The following is a 20,249-nucleotide window of genomic DNA, read 5'->3' as shown; positions in this document are numbered from 1 at the left end:
ACTCTGCTACTTATATTTTAACAAAAATTACCTTTTTAAAAGAATTAGCAGTTGGTGCAGGACTGATGTTTGTGAATGGAGTAAGCATAAGAATTGGGGGTTTCATGTGAAATTGATCTAATAATTCCTTTCCTACAATTTCTTCCAGGAGTTAAACATTTTTAAGTATTACTTTTACTCAGGTAAGTCTTAGTAAATGTGCATGCCATAGAAGATGTTGGTATGCAAAGGAGACAGTAGAGTCATTCTGACTTGACTACATTTATAAAATGCTCTATTGGCAGTTTTCACAATCACTATAAATTTGTAATGCTATGCCATAATTTGCTAAAAATAAAACTTCCTTTTAGATCCTTAAGATTAGGAGAAACAAAGATTCTTACATACTGAATTTAATGAAAATACTTTTTTTAAAAAACTTGCTTCCCTAACTCCTCTTTTTTGGCAAAAGGATTTTCCTAACAACTATTCAAATGAGATTTCAAATAGAAAGAGCAGGAGAGTACAGTAATATCTCTGTTACTGAGAAGGATGCAGCCCAGTGTCACATTCTGTTACCAGGTGTGTAATTCATGGATGGAAGAGATTGCACAGTATCATATAAATATGAAAATGTATCATTATAGAAGTATGAAAATGTTAATACTGATGATGATAATAGTCTTAGAAAACAAAAGGACACATGATGTGATTGTGTTCTACACTGTATTCTATGCTCTGAGAGGAGTACCTGGTTAGGGCAGGGGCTAGTGGACAGGGGCTCAAGATGGTGACCCTGTAGATCAGAAAGAATCTGGCAGCCTGTGGGCTTTATTTGACCTGCACAGTGCTGTATATTTTATTATTTGCATCTGAGTGTCTTTAGGGGAAGCCTGCACTTTCTCCTTGGCCACTTGTATTTCTTACTAGCCAGGAGCCACACTTCTAGCCTGATCCCTTTGGGCCTAATTTAAATGTTCTCCTGTGTTAGACATTCTCACATTAAAACAGGGTGTGTCCAACTGTTATGTGTCCATAAAAGAGACCTATGACTTTCTCCTTTAATGTCTTTACTCTGCAAGAATAGGTCATTGCAGATACAGAAAAACAGATGAACTTTACAATTTCCTCTGTAGTAACTGAGTCCCATAAAGGGACTTAAGACCATTCTTCTAACCTTAGTTCTTTCAAGAGTCATTAGAATCAAATTCCTCTATTTGCCTTAGAGGAAGCCTGAGGATTGAAGTCCAATTTCAGGTACCCTGCATTGGAGCACCATACACACTCCTTCCCCCACCCCTGTCCTCACAAGAATTTGAAAACATACACATACACACATACCATCAATCCCAAAACCCTAGAAATATTTTTTAACTACACGAATCTTTCCGCCATTAGAGATGAAAAGGTGAATGTATTCAATCATCCCTACCAGGTAAAATTGAATGTAACAATCCATATAAACGACACAGGTCTTTCCATTTGAATGGACTACTCTACTGAATTCTGAAGATTTAACCATTGGAGAGTTCACAAGAACATAAGATGGAAAGACTGACTAAAGTTAGCCTTGGAGGTTTATTTCCAAAAGTACAAACACATAGATACTGCACAGTAAGTCACATTTGTCATTTAATTGCAGTTAAGAATTCTAAATAACAATCATTTTCTATTTTTTAGAAAGATCAATATTGAAATAGTATCTCATTATTAGAAGATAATAGTCTCAGAACTCAATACAAATGAGTTAGCAGTAGATATCAGTGTATTTACAACTAACTTGTGAATATATAAATAAAAGAATTTCTGTTTTATTATTAAGTATTGACTCAGAATAAGTACTTTTAGGGAGAGAAATCAATTCCCAATGCTAGTTGTATCTGAACTTGAATTACTATGATGAATGTCGGATGATATGATCATATATATATGTGATGACCTAGGTATATATATATATATATACATGCTTAGTTCTGTAATTTAAAGTAAGTCAGATTAAACATTCCCAGCACATTCATATTTAAAGTGCAAAAAAAATCCCTATTCTAGATTTATACTGCATTACATTTTGCCTCCTTTTTGCAAAGTTTCAAAGGTGTCCATATATGTATTTGTGTATGTGTGTGTGTATGTATGTATGTATGTATGTACATTCTATCCCTGCCTTTGTCAAACTAAAGAATCCCTTCCAAATTAGTGTATGTTATAAGCAGGTGAGTTATCCAGGGAAGGAACTTACACATGTATGTGGCTGAATAATTTGGTATTTACTCTTGAATAAGAAAAGCCTTCATATACTGTATTTAACACCTTGTGGGTGCTAGATATGTGGTTAAACATGGATGATTAGGCCACTGAAAACAACCTTTTTTTTTTTTGCTAATAAACTGATGTTTCTAACCATCCAATTGATGGTGGTGCTTTGTGCATAAACATACAATCTACATACATTATGACTTGTATAATGCTTGGTCTTAATATCATAAAAAGCAAGAGACTGGACAATAAAATTTATTTAGTAAACATTCCAAGTCAGTACTAAAATTTAGTATAACTTTCTCCACTTTTGTTACATAAATTAGATAAACATTGTCAGATTTACATTCAAAATGCAAAAAAAATAGATTATGTTACAGTTTGCTTCTTGCAAATTTCAAAAGTGCACTCTTACAAATTAAGTATAAGCCTTGAGAAGCAATTCCCTGAATTTGAAAAGCTCAGTATATCAAACTTTTTTTTAATAATAAATCATATTCTAACCAAAGTGACAGTCTTTTTGACAGGGCCTCAGATTATTTTCTAGTGAGAGTTCAAAAATAAGCTACCTTATTAAATTGGGCAACCTTCACGTTTGTAGCCATTGTTAATATAACAGCACATCTGTTCATTTAACAAAAGTTGCAGGCTTGCTCTGAGCAAACACTCTCCCAGGCACTGGAGAAAACCAGCAAATAAGACAAACGTGGTTCCTGTACTGTTGTAGCTTACAGAAGAACAGCATGCAGTTCAAGAATCCATAAAGCATATTTTCTATAACTAAATACAAAAAAGCCAATGTCTTGGAAGAATAAAAGGTAAGTTAATGATTCTATAAATTTCTTTTGAAACACTTCTTTGGACACTATACCCTAAATATTAGCCAAAAGATGACACTTCTGATTAAGATTTATTCTTAAATTCAATGATGAAATTCCAAGGTACCTGTTGCTCCTAAGTATAAAACTTAGTTCAAATAAACTCTAAGAGCTAGTGGTAAGCAGGACATGATAAATGAATTTTCTAATTGGATCTTCTAGGGTAGTATTCTTTAATTGTTTAACATTACTAATTGAAATATAAAAAGCTAATAAACAGTCTTTGGAAGAGGAATCTTTAAACTAAAAGATTCATGTACACTGTGTGTGTGTAGATAGAACTAAAGGGAAAGAGGGATTGAAGAATAATTGATTCCTATTAGTATCTTTGGCTTAAAAATATACAATTTGGCTTCTGAGAATAACTTTTAAAGAAAATAATTCATCAATAGAATTTAAATTGTATTCTTTTTCAATATAGAAAAGAAAGTTTCTTCAAAAGTCATTGATATAAAATGATTTTTGAACCCAACCAAATGACTAATTTATATTTTTGTTGGAAAGGAGAAAGGAATGAAAAATAGGAAAATCAGCTATTACACAATAGGTAATCTTATCTGCATTCAAGATGCTCCTTAGAAATAGTAAATAAACTCTGATTCAGACTTGTTTTCACCCGTTTTTCTCTCTGCCTTCGGTTGCAAAACCAAACTCTTACTACTTCTTTCTCAAGACTCAGTTCCTCAGCCATCCGCATGATCTCTTGAGAGGAAGGTTTATTCTGTTCTCCAAAGTGTCTCTCCAGAGCATCTTTAGCAGCAATACTGGTTGCAGGGGATGGGAGGGCATGGGAGGTAGAGAAGGGGTGATAGCATGTTTTTAGTGATATTTTTGGCAGATCAAGATTATGTTGAATTTCCTAAATATAACATGAAAAGTTAAAAACTCTGCAAACACTTTCAAAGCTCTTCAACAAAGATACATGTACAATTTCTCCAGCATTTAGGTACTTGTCTTATGCAGGGTTCCTTAAGCACAGTCACAGAACTAAGTAGGGGAACCTAAGCTTTCTACGTTTATCCCACTTTGTGGCACTAGAGGGCAGTGATTTCCTGAAAAGGAAATAAACATTTCTGTAGACATTTCTAAATGTTCCCTAGAAATCATTTAGGCTTTCACAGTAGACAAAATGTTTAGTGAACAACTCACCAACCAAAACAAAACCTATATTTAGCATTTCTACTGTGAGCCTCATGGAAATTACAGAAAGATCAACAATCTTTCTGATTTGAAATGCAAGGAGTCCGTTTGACTTAAGAGCCTGAAATATTGATTACTATTTTTGTAATATTTAATGAGAGAGACCATATTGCTACAGCAAGACATATCTAAAAGGACAGCAGAAATGGCAACCCTTTTTCAGAAATAATAGTTTTTTTCAGTTTCTGTTTTATCCAAAACGTGGAGCAAGTGTTCTTGAATCAAACAATACATATTTTTCCATCAAATGTTAAAAATTACTAACTCTTCATTTCTCACAATGAAATTATTCCTGTTTTACGTGTTTTTTCAGTTGATTCTATTCACCTTGCGTTTATATGTCATGGTGCACCTATATTGTGCCTAAATGCCCATTCTGTTTGTAAAACACCTTTTTCTTCCTCTAATAACTTTTAGTATTTCAAAGGAATACCTTATAGTTGTTCTTCGTTTCCTTTTCCTTTCATTTGCTCCCACTTTTTCATTGTATAAACCTGTAATGGGGAAAAGAAGGATACTTACAAAACAAACTAGGTTTAAAATAACTATCAGATTTGAGTCTCAAGTTTTCTTTATAAAACAATGCAAAACAAAACCACCCTACATTTTTGTTTTCAATTTTTGCATTCCAGGTTATTTTATTTTACAAGCTCTAGATAAAAATGCGAATGCAGAAGTAAATATTAACTTTGTAAAGACAATTCTCTATAAATAATATGCCTACCTTACTTTTGTTGGGACACTAGTTCTAAATGCTCTCAAATATCACTCTTTAACCTTTACATTGGTGTGAGTAGATGATTTAATCACAGTAAATTGCTCATCTAGCAATTGCTTATGTATTCACTTGGAAGATGGGTGTGTGCAAATGCTCTAGTTACACTAATACTAAGTTATAAAAATGATTCATCTATGATTACTACAGAATAGCACAGAGGCAAAAAAATCAGGATATGGTAAAATCATTTCAACACTTCATGCCTATGCCACATTATCTAGAAAACTGCCCTTACACAGTTTATTCTCTCACTATTTATCCCTAGTAAATGTATTTCTACACTGGCATCAGCCTTCCTGTTTTTAAAGTGTGATGAAGCAAGATATTTGTTATCCCAAAGAGAAAAACAAAATCAAACTAAACCTCAAGCCTCTTGCCCTAACACTAATTTTACCAATTGAAGCCATTGTTTATAGTTTAAAACACCACAGAGCCTTCAGAGATATAGCTTTAGTACCTCCTACTTGCTCAGCTTCCTCCAGCCATTTGGATAATATTGCTTTCAGTTTGCATGCATTTTTAAAGCTGAGCTGCAGGTTCTCAAATCGGCAGATAGTTGTCTGACTGAACTCAGAGCCATGCACGGCTGCGAGAGCTTCCCCAACATTTGTTTGGGTGTATCCTGTGGAAGCACAATAGACCCTGTTAGTGCCAGCTTTTCACGGTCCAGGTTAGTCATTTTGGTTCATTATCACACAAGTCTGCATCTTTCTTTGTCAACTCCTGAATGCTGCTTTTACGCATATATTCATTGGCAATTCAGAATGATTGATAAGGTTCAGTGCAGGATTGTCCACTACTTCAAAATATATTCCTTCTGGTTAAGAAATGACTTTTTTCTAGAAGTCAAGAGAATTCAGATAGGAACATCTGCATTTTTTATTTATTCACATTGGATAGATGTGTCATCAACACTTTATAAGTCACTTAAATATTCTTGCTTTATCATTATTATTAAATATCTGACATATGCTCAAAAATCTATAGTTTATAAAATATTATGCATAAAATATATATCATAAATATTTTTATCTCAACTGTAAGTGAAAAATTCAGCTGTATTATTGAAGGGTAGCAAATAAAACTAAGAATTATGTTTACTTTCCCTAAATATATATTGAGATTATGATCAGCCAACATGTTATGTATACTTCTGAGCACATTTATTATACCATTTGGTACTGCTTCTATCTCCAGGCAAAAGTTCCTCATTGATAGTCCCAAACCTTTTTAGAGTACCAGTTGGTAGAAACCATCAATATAGAATTTGAAACATTCACAGCAACATAAATAGCAAACTAAAAATCAATGTTGTAAAGATGCCTACTGTTATGTTTATTACATATAGTAACTATATATTAATTCAGGGCCTAAGGCTACCTACCTGTATGCATAAAATGGTTACATATGATGCCCATCAATAAATACCATGATAAAATTACCTGTAGTTCATTCCACAAGTGCAGAAGTTTGAACTATCATTTTCAATCCATTAAAGATAATAAAGTCCTTCATGAATTTAAATCAAGGTTAATTGTTATTTCATGTTAAAAACACTTCAGTTGTAAGTGAGCAAAGGCTGTGAATAGACAGTTCACAGACAATGAATTACAGATGACTGTCAAACACAGGAAAGAATACTTTTCAATTTTTACTCATAAAAGAAATTTAAAATGAAATTGTCATAAATGATCTATATGATCTGTAAAGATCCAAAAGATTAATAGCATATTTTTTCCTTCAACAACTAATACTTATTCTATATTCCAGTCACTGTTCTAAGTGCTAAAGACATGCTGTTAAGGAGTAAAGAAAAAAAAAAAATTAAGACTAACAAAAAATCCTGTCTTCGTGGAGATTATATTCTCTTTTGAGACACTTATGGTGGTAGTAACATTTGGTACCAATTCTATACAGATCAATTTGACCACATCTATCAAAATTACAAATACACATACTCTGATAAAGCAATTTTGCTTTTAATACTTTTCCAAATATACATTTCTATAGGTGAGAAGTGACATTTATGAAGTTAATCATTGTAGAATTCTTTTTACCATGGTAAGACTAGAGACCACCTCAATTTACCATCAGTAGGGAACTGTTATAATAAATTGTAGTATATTCATAAAAAATTGGACAGAGCCATTAAAATAAAGTCTTTAAAAATGAATACAGAGAGCTCTTCAAAATAGTTAAATGAAAAAAATTTGTATGAAGAAATATATATATATATTGGCTTGTATATGCATAAGATCTCTGGAAGGATACACATGTAACTAATATTGATAAACAGGAAAGACAAGCAGAAGGGATACATACCTTTTTATGCCTTCAAATCATATGAATGTATCACCTATTCAAAAGTTTAAATAAAGTGAATCTTGGGTAAGTTAAAAAAAAGTGCCATTAATGTACAAATCTATATATTTCAACTATTAAAAATTTATAAGGAAATGAAGATTTTTGTAGGATTTTCATAACTGGACTTACTGAAATCCAAAGCAGAGATGCAGAATGAGAACTGTCTTAGCCTTTTGAGCAGAGTGTAAGATTTCTTGAAAATACAGTAATAGAGTTAAAATTTTGCAGACTAGGTTGTGTGCCCCATTGCTTTTAAAAAGTGCATACCTAATTTAATTCTTCTCACTTTAAATTCATTGGCAAACTTTTCAAGTTCTCGGATTTCTGGAGAATCCATGTCTATTGGCTCTTCAACCAGTTTACTTTTCCGCCTGAGTTCCTGCTTGAAATCAGCGACCGTGGGGTCCTCTGCCAGGAGGGGCTGGTGCATGGGAGGAAAGCCATGACTCAAGGTGTGGTCAGGAAACTTATAGAGACAAGGGGTTAAGCTACCTGTGAATGCACAAAAAAAGAAAAGGAAAAGGCCATTTGTAATTAGCCCCCATTCCTGTACAAGCAAGAGTTTTCTCGTTAGAATCCATCATTCTGCTGCAGCTACACTCAGTTCTAAAAGGTTAACTGACATTCGGTCTTCTGAAATAGAAGTCAGAGTAGCCTAGGATAAACTTGATTATTTATTTTTCACCTTTCCCAGAGTAGCAGAAACAAAGGAAAAAACACGGAATTGAAAATAATTGCAATAGAAATAAGCAAATTTGCTCAGAAGTCGTAAGTTTTCCATCATATTTTTTTCTCTTAAGAGACTCCTGTTCCTGGTAATCTGAGAGGTTCAACTCTAACCAGAATGTATATTTTGGTCTCTTTTTTCCTAATTCATTGACTAAATAATCTGTGATGATTTGTTATAATCAAGACACATGGTTAAATGCTATGCTGGGAATTTTTCTTGAGATCAGAAAATTGATTTTATGATATTAAGAAGCCCCACTGTTTATCAGTATATGCTTAATTTTGGGGGGAAGTAATGTCTTTTTAAATTAAGAAACACGGGTAAAAAGAATTATGAAAGCATGAAATACATAATATGGTTGAATCAATTCAAGGAGTAAATAGATAATTTTTAAAGTTCTATTAAAAAATCAACAAGATTTCTTGAAAAATACACAATATAGTGGAATCATTTCTTGATGATTAAGATGCAAAAATAAGGGAAAGGAAAGGTGGAATTCCATATATGATAGGTAATCACTTACAAATGATGAAGCATAGAATTGGTTGAATGGTTTAAGTAATAAATCACAAAAAATGTAATCTAAAATTTTTTTAAATTGCTTCTAGATTTCATTCTGTTTTAGGGAGGGACTATCTCAGTTGGGGAACATGGATGAGAGGATGTTATTAGCCATTCCCACACATTTTATTTGTTTTTTTTCATCAATTCATTACATTTTTATTGGTAGATATCTTACTTCAACTTATATTAAATGACACATGTATAAAGAAGACATTTTGATATAAATAAAATATTTAGTAATCATTTTTCTAAGCAAATATTTAAACTAAAAATAAATTACTATGGAATAAATGTAACAATTATTCTTGGAAACAGTGAAAAAATACACCAAGAGTTTATGCTACCTATAATTTCTCTATAAATACATTCACAAGTCGGGGACATGAGTAATAATATATTTTTCCAGAACATATAATCTTGCATTAATATATCAATATGTAATGAGCAAAAGAATAGTGTAAGTCAGCAAATCGGTGGCTTGTATTATTTATATGAGAATATGTAACTGTAAAGTGTATCCCATCCAATAGACTATGTTCTTTTTCTGAAGCAAAGTAAATGTGGAGTGAGAGATTAAACAAAACAGCATAAAATAAATTTAGCTGCTTCACAGATGTGAAAAATATTTGAAATAAACTCTTCCTGTCTAGAAAATTTCACACCATTTTTCAAACCAAAATTATCCAGTTTTACTTTTTAAAAATCAGTTAATCATCCATATTATGCTTGGTTGGATTACATACACTGATCAGGCTACATAAAAATTTTAAAAGTAATTGTATCAATTTTAATTTATTACATAGCTCATTATTCAAAATGTTTATATTTTAGGGGTTCATTTCTAGCTTTCTATTTTGAGATTTCTGCTAGTTGAAGTTAAAAAAGACTAATAATACATAAAAAGAAAACTGATCAAATTTTCAGTATTTGTTTTACATGTATTTTCAGAGTTGGTTCTTATGTATATCAAAAATCCTTCACTTCTTTCAATATTCACAAATACCAAATGTCACTTAATACACTTAATGACAAAACACCCAGAAACAGTAAAAGCAGAGAGAAGAAATCAGGCTGTTACTTGATTTTACATATTTCATGTATTTTAAGGCACTTTAGGTAACCTTTAACTATGTCAAATTATTTTATTTTACATAACTAATTTGTTGCATATCTTTCATGAGCTATCGTAATGTCTGAGTTTGTTAGCAATCAGCCATTATTTTCAGTTTATCTTGCTGTTCATAATCACACATTGCTACAAATCTGTGTAATACTTGGTTCTGTGTTCATTTCACATTTTTGCATCTTCTTATCCTTATATACATAATTGAGGTAGGAAGGATCTGTATTTTTTACCCACAATTGAATATGTAGGGAATTTCAGTAAAATGAAGTTAAATGACTTTCCTTGGGCACCACAATGAATTAACTATAACTTGAAACTAGAACTGAAGTCTAATAATCATTGCAATAAACCACACCAAAATAACTGTCTAGTTCATTTTCCAGTCAGTTGGTAGTCAGGTAAATCACACTCCTTTGAAGACTTCTGCAATTTAAATATGTTTAGCTACATTAAACAAATGCTTTCAGACAAAAATATTATAATTATTTATTAAAATACAAGCATGCCATCTCTATTTCTGGAAAATTTTAAAGATAGTTCATACCTCGTAAACACACTAGAGAAATGGGCATTTAGGAAATAAATTTGAACGTGCATTCATGAGTAGTGCATATGTTGAATATCATGTTCAGAGTTTTGGCATCCAGAGCAAAAAATAAAGCTCAGTGTGTGATATGTTTTTTTTTTTCATTAACTGTAAATATCCCCAATTATCAACAGGGACACAGTTTTCCTGGAACTAACCTTAAACAGAAATTCATAATGACAATCCAATTGCAGTTTCTAGCATATGACCCTGTATTAAGGGGGCGAGTAGGAGTGATTGGCTGGGATATCGTAAAAGATATTCTTTAAATCTTTCTAAAACCTGGATTTTTTAAAAAGAAGAAAGAGGAAGAAAATTAAAAATGCACCGAGTTGTGTGCAGCACAGACCTGATAAACAATTTCCCAAACAATAATAGAACAAAATTATCTGTAAACCTAGACCCGTGCATACTTAAATAGCTTGGCGGTGTCTGCCTGTTCTCTAGAGCCCAAACTATATTTTCACAGGTGAATTCACCACAATCTTTATGAATTGTTCTGTGTTCCAGATAAACTGAATTTACAAAGCCAGGCAGAAGACCCCTGTTGTACACGGGTAGGATTTACCAATGCACTGGTAAAATACATCATGTTACTGCAACTGAAAGGCCCTTCATAGTTCAGAGGCAAGAGATTTTCAGGATTGCTCCTTCCCTTAGAGTCTTCAGAACCAGAACAAGTTAGGGAAAAATAAAATGAACAAAACAGAACAAAAGGAAAGGAAGAGGAAAGGACACAATTTAAGATGAAGAGATGGGCTCCAAAGTAGACTATTTCTCTATGTCAACTGTCAAATTAATTTTTTATCTTTTTTTTGCATTAGCCCAGGTGAAGAGGGCACTTTCAACCATAATAATCTTTTCTCTTATCAGCCTCTTCTCATGAAAAAAGAACAGACATTCACCTTCTTGGTTAATTCCCAAACCTCAGCTATTTTGCTTTCCTCTTAAAACTGAATTTTAAACAAGGACTCTCACACTCTCTTGGTTTGGCCATTCTGCAGCATAAGCTTCACATTCCATGCAGCTGATCTGCTCAGCTTCCATGGGATGTGGGGCAGGGCGGACAGCCCATTTAGCTTGTCTCCTAAATTTCGCCCAGCTTTAGAAAGTGGAGAACAGATATAATCTGATGTCCAAGAATCAGAATTTTGAGGATTTTTTTTTGTTATTTTGTTTTGTGGTTACCTAAAAAGAATTTCGAATAGCATTCATAATTCCTGTTTATGTAATTTATGTTTCCTGTTGTCTATGCTGTAGGCTGTTGAATTATCTAAATTCTTGGGAGCAAAGGGACAGAGGCAGGAATTTAGCTGCAGGTGTATTTAAAGAAAAGATCAAAGGAGAAATTCAGGTGAGTTGGTATGAATTTTTGACTACTGAACTCTGGTAGACCTGCAGTACCTACCACAACTTGGCTAAAAAGACTGAAACTCAGAGAAAATAACTGACTTACCAAGGTTCTTAATTAGTTCATGGTGTGACTAATTCATTGCTCCTGATCAGTCCTTCTCATTGGTCGCCCTACACCTGAGCTATGAGGCATAATGGATTCATCTGATAATTCAAGTCCTCCCTATCAACCTTAACAAAGTATTAGCTATAGCTTTTCCCTTCCAGTGGGTTATTAATTTAATGTAATGCTCAAACTAAATGTAAGCATCCGAGTATGGGTAATAAGACAACCACATTAAAATAAAGCAATTTCACATCCTTTGAAATATATAGCTCTTTCTGTAGTTTCACTTTCATATGGCGTCTGTGACAATAAGCCTGTCTTTGTTGTTGATGATAAAATACTTCAGTGGATTGTGTGGAAGAGACTGATTTGATGAATGCCTTGAGACTTCTCAGAAAATTCTAATGGCATAACCAGGTTTCTCTTGCGTATTTTATACCTATGCTCTCTGATTTGTGAATTTCTGTGTTTTATAACTCAATCTGTGTAGCTTCTCTGGGGATGAAGACAGGAGAGTTCAGATTCTCAGAGATTGAATATGTTACAATGTAAATGCTTATACTGAATATATGTCAAAATAGTGAAAGTCTAACAAATTAAAGAATCTGTCACATTTTAATGATAGCCCTCTCAAAAAATATTCAAATATAATCTCTGCTTGCCTTCTGTGAGTTTTTCTTTCGATGACAAAGTGTATGTAATTTTTTGTTGTTGTAGGACTACAGTGACCCCTGCAAATCTTAGGGTGACCATTTTGCTCCTGATGTAGCTAACCCAGGCTTTGGAACATGTTAAAGGGTTTTTCCAGGAGTTTTTCCTTTTTAACTGCAAAGAGGAAGAGGGTTTGCTGAGTTCCTGCTGAGGGTATTTTGTACCAGCGCACCCAGAAGCCTGTGGAACCTCAGTGTGGACCAGAACCTGTTCGCTCCAACCGTGGGAACTATAAGGTTAGGATTCTCAGGCCAGCTGTGAAACAAGAGGCCAAGGAAGGAATCCGGTGGGGAGGGAGGTAGTAGCAAAAGCCACATGAAATTATTTAGTCTGAGGCTGACTTTATCTTTGTGTTGATATCAATCCATTGCTGCCTTTTGAGGGGCTCAGAGGGCACCAGGGATCCTGGGAATCATTGAGAGTGAGCAGCAAGGGCTCTCCTCCAGGAGAGGGCGCTACTGCACGTGTGCTTGTCATTTCCTGTCTCCATAATCAAAACAAAGTGGCGGCCCTGGGAAGCGTTCTGCTTGCATCTCTAGTGGCTAAATGCACACTATTTTACTACTTTATATGAATGTAATTTATCATCAATGAGGGCTTCTCTCAGTAACTGAATACTGATTACTAAGTATATGAATCATAAATAATCAGTTTTCAAAGGAGAAGAAAAAAGTATGGCTATCCTTATTTCTTATTTAAAAAAAAAAGAGACATTAGGATTTGTAGGTAATCATTAAAAACATAGTCTTCATTTACCATAAGGGATATTAGTTGATTCAGAATGCTTGATAGGATGTAAGTAAAGCTAATTTGTTCTAGAATATTTTATTCCAAAGTTTTAATGTTTTATGTAGTCTTAAACTGAGAAGTTTTGAGAAATTAAATGTTGGTGAACTAAATTCTTTGACTTTATTTCAAATGTAGACATAAGTCCTTTTTTTAAAATCACTTAATCTGGAGGATAACAAAATACAACAGTTAGAAGAGATCCCCCTAATACACAATTCCTTTATCTCAAGTTTCTTCCTCATCATCTCATGCCCCCCCTACACTCATTATTCTCACATAGAATCTTAACAGTTTATTGTCATCCATCTTTCTCTTCCTGCTGCAATAATAAATAGAAAAGATAAAAGAATCTCTAAAAAATATGTGTACAACAAAATTGTGTTCTCTATTAACTGCTAAAATCTTTTATCTGGCCATATCCTAAAATCAAGTCATACCTTGTGTGTGGTGGTGAATCTCTTGGGATGAGATTTTCCTCTCCCTTAAGAAATGTGCTGTCAGTTCTTTCACACAAGCATCAGTAAACAGTTAGTCTTGATCTTGGTGCTTCACTTATCCAGAGGAGAAATGCACACAACTTAAGCTTCAACTATTTCATTTTCATTTAAGAAAGGGCTGCTGAAGCCTCAAACAACTATCGCTAAAGCTGCTGTGAATCACTCTTAGCTTTCAATGTCTTAACTATCCTTGCGGACCACCTGGCCAGAAGAAATGAGAAAGTGTTTTACAAATATGGGCTTTGGGAGCCACATGAGGGTTTTGAGCACTGAAAATGTGGCTGGTACTGAGGAACTGAACTTTAAGTTTAAAGTTTAGTTATTTTCAATTTAAATTTGAATAGCCCCATGAGGCTAATAGCTACCATATTATTACTGGAGGCAAGCCACCAATAGCATCAACAAGTAACCGTTGGCAATTTGGCAGTAGTGAATTAGGATAAAAATCATACAAAACAAGCATTAGAATTAAGAAGCACAGCAGTTCAGGGCTATGTAGAACAAAAGCAATCAGGTACAACCATTATGATCTCTGAACGCTTCACAGATCAGGGGACATTTCAGTAAGTGGTGCTTTACCACATATTTCCAAGGTTAACAGATCAGAATTTCATGGCACACTCTAATCATGATTCCCTCGGACCCAAGAAATCCATCTAAATGTCCCCAAATGTTGATCTCATACATACAATTTTTCTTACCTGCCATCACTCCGTAGGTGGATGGCTGGTTTCCATAATGACAGGAAGGAACAGAATAATGAAGTCCTGTTGCTGTGTTTCCCAACGTTGTCACCAAGAAATATGTGCGCAAACATTTAGGAGTTTGGATCAAAGACAAAATAGACGGGACTGGTAAGAAAATGCATGAGGATTCAAGACACATTCATTTCATTTAAAAAATACACATTTATGTGATGATGAAAGTTATTTGCTCATAATTTTCATTTGAGGGAAGTTCTCTGATGATTATGTTAAAACTAGGAATCAAAGTTTGTATCAAGTAATAAGGTCACAAATCATCAATGTGAATGATAACCTTCATTAATTATCCTTGTAAAGGGGTGACTGCCCAGGTTAGACCTTAGCAACTTGAGATTACAGAATTTTTGTAGGCTCCATCCAATATAAACATTACACAAACTGACTAGAAGAATAGTCTCTTAAAATTCTTGTGTAACACGGTTTTACAAAGTGGTCTTTCTCTGGAAGAAAGAGTACAGAAATAGACTCTTGAACAGCCTTCACTTTTGTTCATTCTCCTAACAAATTTCTCCCATCAAAGAGGAAAGGGCAGAGCAGCTAGCCTATTGGATATAATCATAAAAATCCTACTAAATACAGAGGTTTGTTAAAAAACCTGTGACCCTGTGGCAGTGCATGATGTATTTCTGTTGATATTGAAACAAAGAGCTTGTAGGTTTTCACATGTACACAATCAATTCACAATTTTAACAATAAAGCTGGTTAATAATTAAATTAATTGTTAAGTGACTTGAAGTCTATAAAGGTTGAACATCATATACAAAACATAACCTTATTTATAGTTATATGCCTTGTGGAATCTCTGCATATTTTGAAAGCAAATTTGAATTACTCAGCTTTTACCAAGCTTTAAACATGGGTCACCAAGTTGACTAAGAGAAGGGACTGTTGACAATAAAACCAGTAGGCAATGTTCCCTTGTATATTTTATTTTCTCATTTTTCTTTCATATCCTGAGTATAGTGGTGGGTTTCCATAAATATATTGTTTTAAATACATATTAGATAAAGTATAGAATTAGAATCATTTGAAACTATTGGGATATAAGCTAGTGATTCAAGACATAAAGTCACTTCCCAAAGTAAAATATTTTCTCTAATTATTGATAAATCTTTAATACTTTAAAATATCTGCATAAATTTTCATTTTACAACTGATATGTGGAAATAACTGAAGTCATTTTACATTATAATGATATTTTACATTATAATTACACATAAACATCTCACTGTGCATTCCAAAATTAAACAAATAACTTGAAACACATTTAATGCCTAAGTTATCTTCTCATTATAACTAATATTTCTAATTTCTTAGACAATTAAGTGTATATGATTATAATCTGATGGAAAAATTATAAAATCAATATTATTACTTGAAACACATTTTTAAAAAAGGTCATTTTTATTGATTATGGTATTTTTTTATTTTTAAGCTTAAATACTTTTTGTTTCTCTTATTTAGGGAAGCTGGATAAAAAACAGGCTAATTTACTAAAAACATCTTTATGTATTTTTAGAGGTTTTTGAGCCTCTAAATTTTTTGAGCCTCCATGCTAAATTATTACCTCAATTCTAAATTTTATTTTCATTCCAGTCAAGTACTATTCACATATAGTAGATTAAACAATTCATTATTCTTATCCCCAATGTATAAAAATATCTATTATTTAAAATACACCACTAGTTATGTGATAATTGTTTAAATTTACTTACAGCACATATTTTTGGTTATAAGGTTTCACTACATTTCCAAACAAATGTTTGAGGATAATTCCATTACCTTTTTAATTAAATTATGAGAATCTTTGGTAGATGAAAAAAAAAATGTACGTAATGATTTTACCAGAATCTAGATATATAATCTCTAGGTTCTTTAAAATGCAGTATAAGATTAATGCCAAACTTACATACATGTTTGGAAACTGCTCAGTTATAATAAGGTAAAGCTTAAATCCTTTAAATCAAAATATAAATGAATCAACTGAAATTTTGATTTCTCAATGTATAAAATGTATTTCATATTTAGATTGCTTTTAAAACAAGTAGAAAGTAAATAATATCTTGCTACTTAATGGAAGAAATTGACTCAAGACTTTGTCCATTTATAAGTCTACTTTAAAACCGTTACTACATAGTTAAAGAAAAGGAGACTAGCAAAACACACTTATTTGATTGCTTGAAACAATACATTTGAATTCTCAAGCTTAATTTTTATTTTAAAAAGTTATATAAGAAAATATTAAAACAGAGGTTGAAGTCTCTTGAGAATTCAATCTTAAGAAAATGAAACTCAGTGTACAGACTCTAAATGTCATATATTGCTTCTAGTCTTGATTTTTGAGTTTTGAATTATACTAAAAAGCTTAGTTTATTAAAATTATCTAATTACTTAAAAATTGTTCTTTGAAGTCCATTTCTTTTGGTATTGGGAATCATTCAGTTGTGTTTATTATGAGGTATATGGCTGTTTTTAGACATGGTAGTAAATGTAATCCAAAAGCCAAATGCATCTTTAAGACAAAGAAATTACACCTTTTAAACACTACATTTTTTTAGACTATTTCTTTAGCTTTGCTCTTTATCCATAAACATTTACATAAACATGGTTTTTGGAAAACAGCCAGATTCACTGTTTACTTATATAGAAAACAGATCTTCTTCATAATAAAACCAACAATCACTGAAATTACTACACTTACTAATATTTATTGAAAATTTCTCACTTTGGCTGCTTTAATATCCTTAATAGTCAACTTAAAACAAAATAAAATGAAGGAGAAAATAAAAGAAGTAAAGAGATTCTAAACTAACAAGATTCAATGCGTTCCTTCTGACACCTTTAGGCTCAGCCACATGTAGACTATTGGACTCGGTACCTGTCGACATCACATTGGTGGTATGGTTGGAGACTGGTAGGCCCTCGGCAGCACTGTGATGCATTATCAAAGGCAGAGTTGCAGAAGACTCTGAATTCAAAGGTATAAAGGTATCAGCTGAAGTAAAAGGTTGGCAACTCATTCCCACGAGAAGATAGAAAAATGGGAGAACTGCTGTTCCCCAAATCAGAGTTTGATTATATTACCGTCTCAAATGGCCGGTTCAAACCTCCCTGTCTGCATATATACATCAGGAGGGCTCTAAAGCGCCAGGAGGGCGCGTGCTAGTATTTATACTGCAGGGAAAGCCCTTTATACATGTTAATCATCTTTTCCCAGGGGTATTGCTTTATCAATCTGAGCCGTCTTCTTTTTTACCCAAGCATAATCCATGCCCAAGAGGGAAGCTGCTTTTGGGGTATAGATTGAGGGAAAGGGAGAAATCTGAAACTTTGACAACTTTAGTAATTCAGACCTTTTAGAAAGGAATCAAGAACTTCAAAAGAAGTGTCCCTCTAAGAAATAATTCTACATGAATTGAAAAATACTGGATATCTTTTTGCTATTAACACAATGACAAATTTATATGCATGAGATTTCTTTTCTTTTTTGGTATCTTCTCATTAAATCTGCAAAGTAACATAAAATGAGAGAGCATACTACACAATTTTAAGGAGCTATGAATATATAAGTTTAAATTGAAGGAAGCCTAGAAAACTAAATAAGAGAATGACTGTGTTGCTAACTACTGATTCAGACTCAACAATGTAATTGTGAAAAAATAAAAACCAATTTAACTGTTACTATATTATGAATGGAAAATAAAAAAATATTGAATAAAACTGCAGTAATATAAAGAGATGAACTTGAGTGATAATATCTTTCCCCTGATTTTAATTTATTCATAAAAAACTTTTAGTAACATCTTACCAGATGTTAACACTGTTCTAGGCACTTCCTACAGTTATGCCATGCAGCTCACACATCTATGTGCGTTAGGTGCCATACCATCCCCACTACACTGGACTGTGCCAGAGCCCCTCATCTTAGCTGTTCTGCTATTCTGCTCTACAGCCTGTGGTAGCCGTGATAGCACTGAGTGCAAACTCTCCACACAGAGTACACTGACCTGAAGTGAGAAGAAAAAAAACAGTCCATTACAAACAGCTGGTGCAGAAGTAAAAATATCAGCACTGAGACTTTACAATGATCATGATCTCTACATATAAATGAGCTAACACAATACTATTTGTAGAGTGTATATTAGGGGTCATATTGCAAACAGAAGAAACCTGACAGACATAGATATTATTGACAGAAGCAAGGGCTATGCTTCATTAGATTTTTTTGAAATTTTGTATGATGGCATGTTTCAAGATAACTTGGTATTGGTTGTGTTGTGTTAAACTTAATGTTGACAAGAATACTTTTTCAAAAAACCTCAAACTTGCATGCTTAGTTTTATTTTGTAGATAAATACAGATTGCCCAAATTATTAGATATTGCCTGAAAAAAATTTATTCTAAAAGATGACATTATTCTTCCACTGTAAATTCTGTATCCTTGAAGCTCTAATAGCATCTTCTAATGAGAGAAGAAAGTTACAATTCACAAAAGTATTTATTTCACACTTGCAGAATATTCAGACTTCACATACACAAGAAAAGTAGTTTTTCAATGGATATATAAAGAGAATTTGCTAAGAAAATTATATAAAAATAAGCTTATCAGGTATTGAATATTTTTAAAACTAAGCTAAATGATATTTAGAGAGAATAGCCCTTGAAAATCACCCCTAATCATGTTAGTGTTATTCAGCAGAATTGGAATATGTTGGTAAAGTATATTAACCAAATGATAGATAATGAGGAGTACCATAAAACCTCCCTGGGGAATAATAAGAAAACTTTCCCATGTTATCTAAAATTCTACAACTGCAATCTTAGACATAATTTCCTTTATAATGTTTTTAAATTTTTAACTATTTGTGCTCTGAAATTCAAACCAGAATGCTCCGTTCAAGTTGTAGGAAGCCAAGAAATAGATGTTTCAACCATAGTCTTCTCACTTAATACTATCAGCTATTAATTTATCAGTGTTTTAAATCAGCTTTTTGTAAACATTTTAATTTTGCATAATATAATATTGAATTGTATAAATTTATTATAGTTTAATCATTTCTTTTGTTATATGTATTGCTTTCTGCTTTTCACTTGTATGTGTAACAACACAATTAACTTTCATCCAAAAAAATTTTTTACACAATGCAGTTTTATAGTATAAGCTTGATCTCCCACAAAATAGATTCTTAGAAGTGGAATTGTTGAGCTTGTCTTATAAGATTTTTGAAGTTCTTGAAAACACTCCCAAATTGCTTTAAAAAAATACTTTTTTTTTAAGAGCAGTTTAAGATTCATGGCAAAATTGAGCAGAAGGTACTGAGTTCCCATATACTCCCTGTCCCCCAACACGCAGTCCTCTCCACTATCAACATCCCCCACCAGAGTGGTACATTTGTTAAAACTGATGAATCTGCATTGACACATCACTAGCACCCAAAGCCCACAGTTTGCATTTAGAGTTCACTTTTGTTATACATTCTATAGGTTTTGACAAATGTATCATGACTTGTACCCACCATTACATGACATCTGACCCTAAAAATTCTCTGTGCTCTGTTTATTCATCTG

At 32.8% G+C, this 20,249-nt stretch overlaps 1 protein-coding gene across 1 annotated transcript; it reads right to left on the bottom strand.

Annotated features, from left to right (window-relative positions):
* Positions 1-24: 24 nt before the first annotated feature.
* POU1F1 (POU class 1 homeobox 1) lies at positions 25-18,376 on the bottom strand. The gene is made up of 6 exons (XM_017669703.3): positions 17,560-18,376; positions 14,619-14,768; positions 7,723-7,947; positions 5,549-5,713; positions 4,747-4,807; positions 25-3,877 (listed from the first exon to the last, which is right to left on the bottom strand). Exons 1-6 carry the CDS (start codon positions 17,699-17,701, stop codon positions 3,667-3,669), a joined length of 954 nt encoding a protein of 317 aa, XP_017525192.1. The 5' UTR covers positions 17,702-18,376; the 3' UTR covers positions 25-3,666.
* Between the last annotated feature and the right edge of the window lie 1,873 nt (positions 18,377-20,249).

The sequence above is a fragment of the Manis javanica genome, chromosome 3 (genome assembly GCF_040802235.1).
Source record: "Manis javanica isolate MJ-LG chromosome 3, MJ_LKY, whole genome shotgun sequence".
Lineage (NCBI taxonomy): Eukaryota > Metazoa > Chordata > Mammalia > Pholidota > Manidae > Manis > Manis javanica.
This window is presented reverse-complemented; position numbering and strand designations above follow the sequence as displayed.

What these genes read in the sequence shown, in the direction of transcription:
- POU1F1 (XM_017669703.3), bottom strand. Translation starts at nt 17,701, where the DNA reads ATGAGTTGCCAACCTTTTACTTCAGCTGATACCTTTATACCTTTGAAT. An exon ending in GGAAGCTGAGCAAGTAGGAG is followed by an intron (nt 4,808 to 5,548) that starts GTACTAAAGCTA and finishes TCCCCATTACAG; the next exon opens with GTTTATACAATGAAAAAGTG. An exon ending in AAACGAAGAACAACTATAAG is followed by an intron (nt 3,878 to 4,746) that starts GTATTCCTTTGA and finishes CCCTGCAACCAG; the next exon opens with TATTGCTGCTAAAGATGCTC.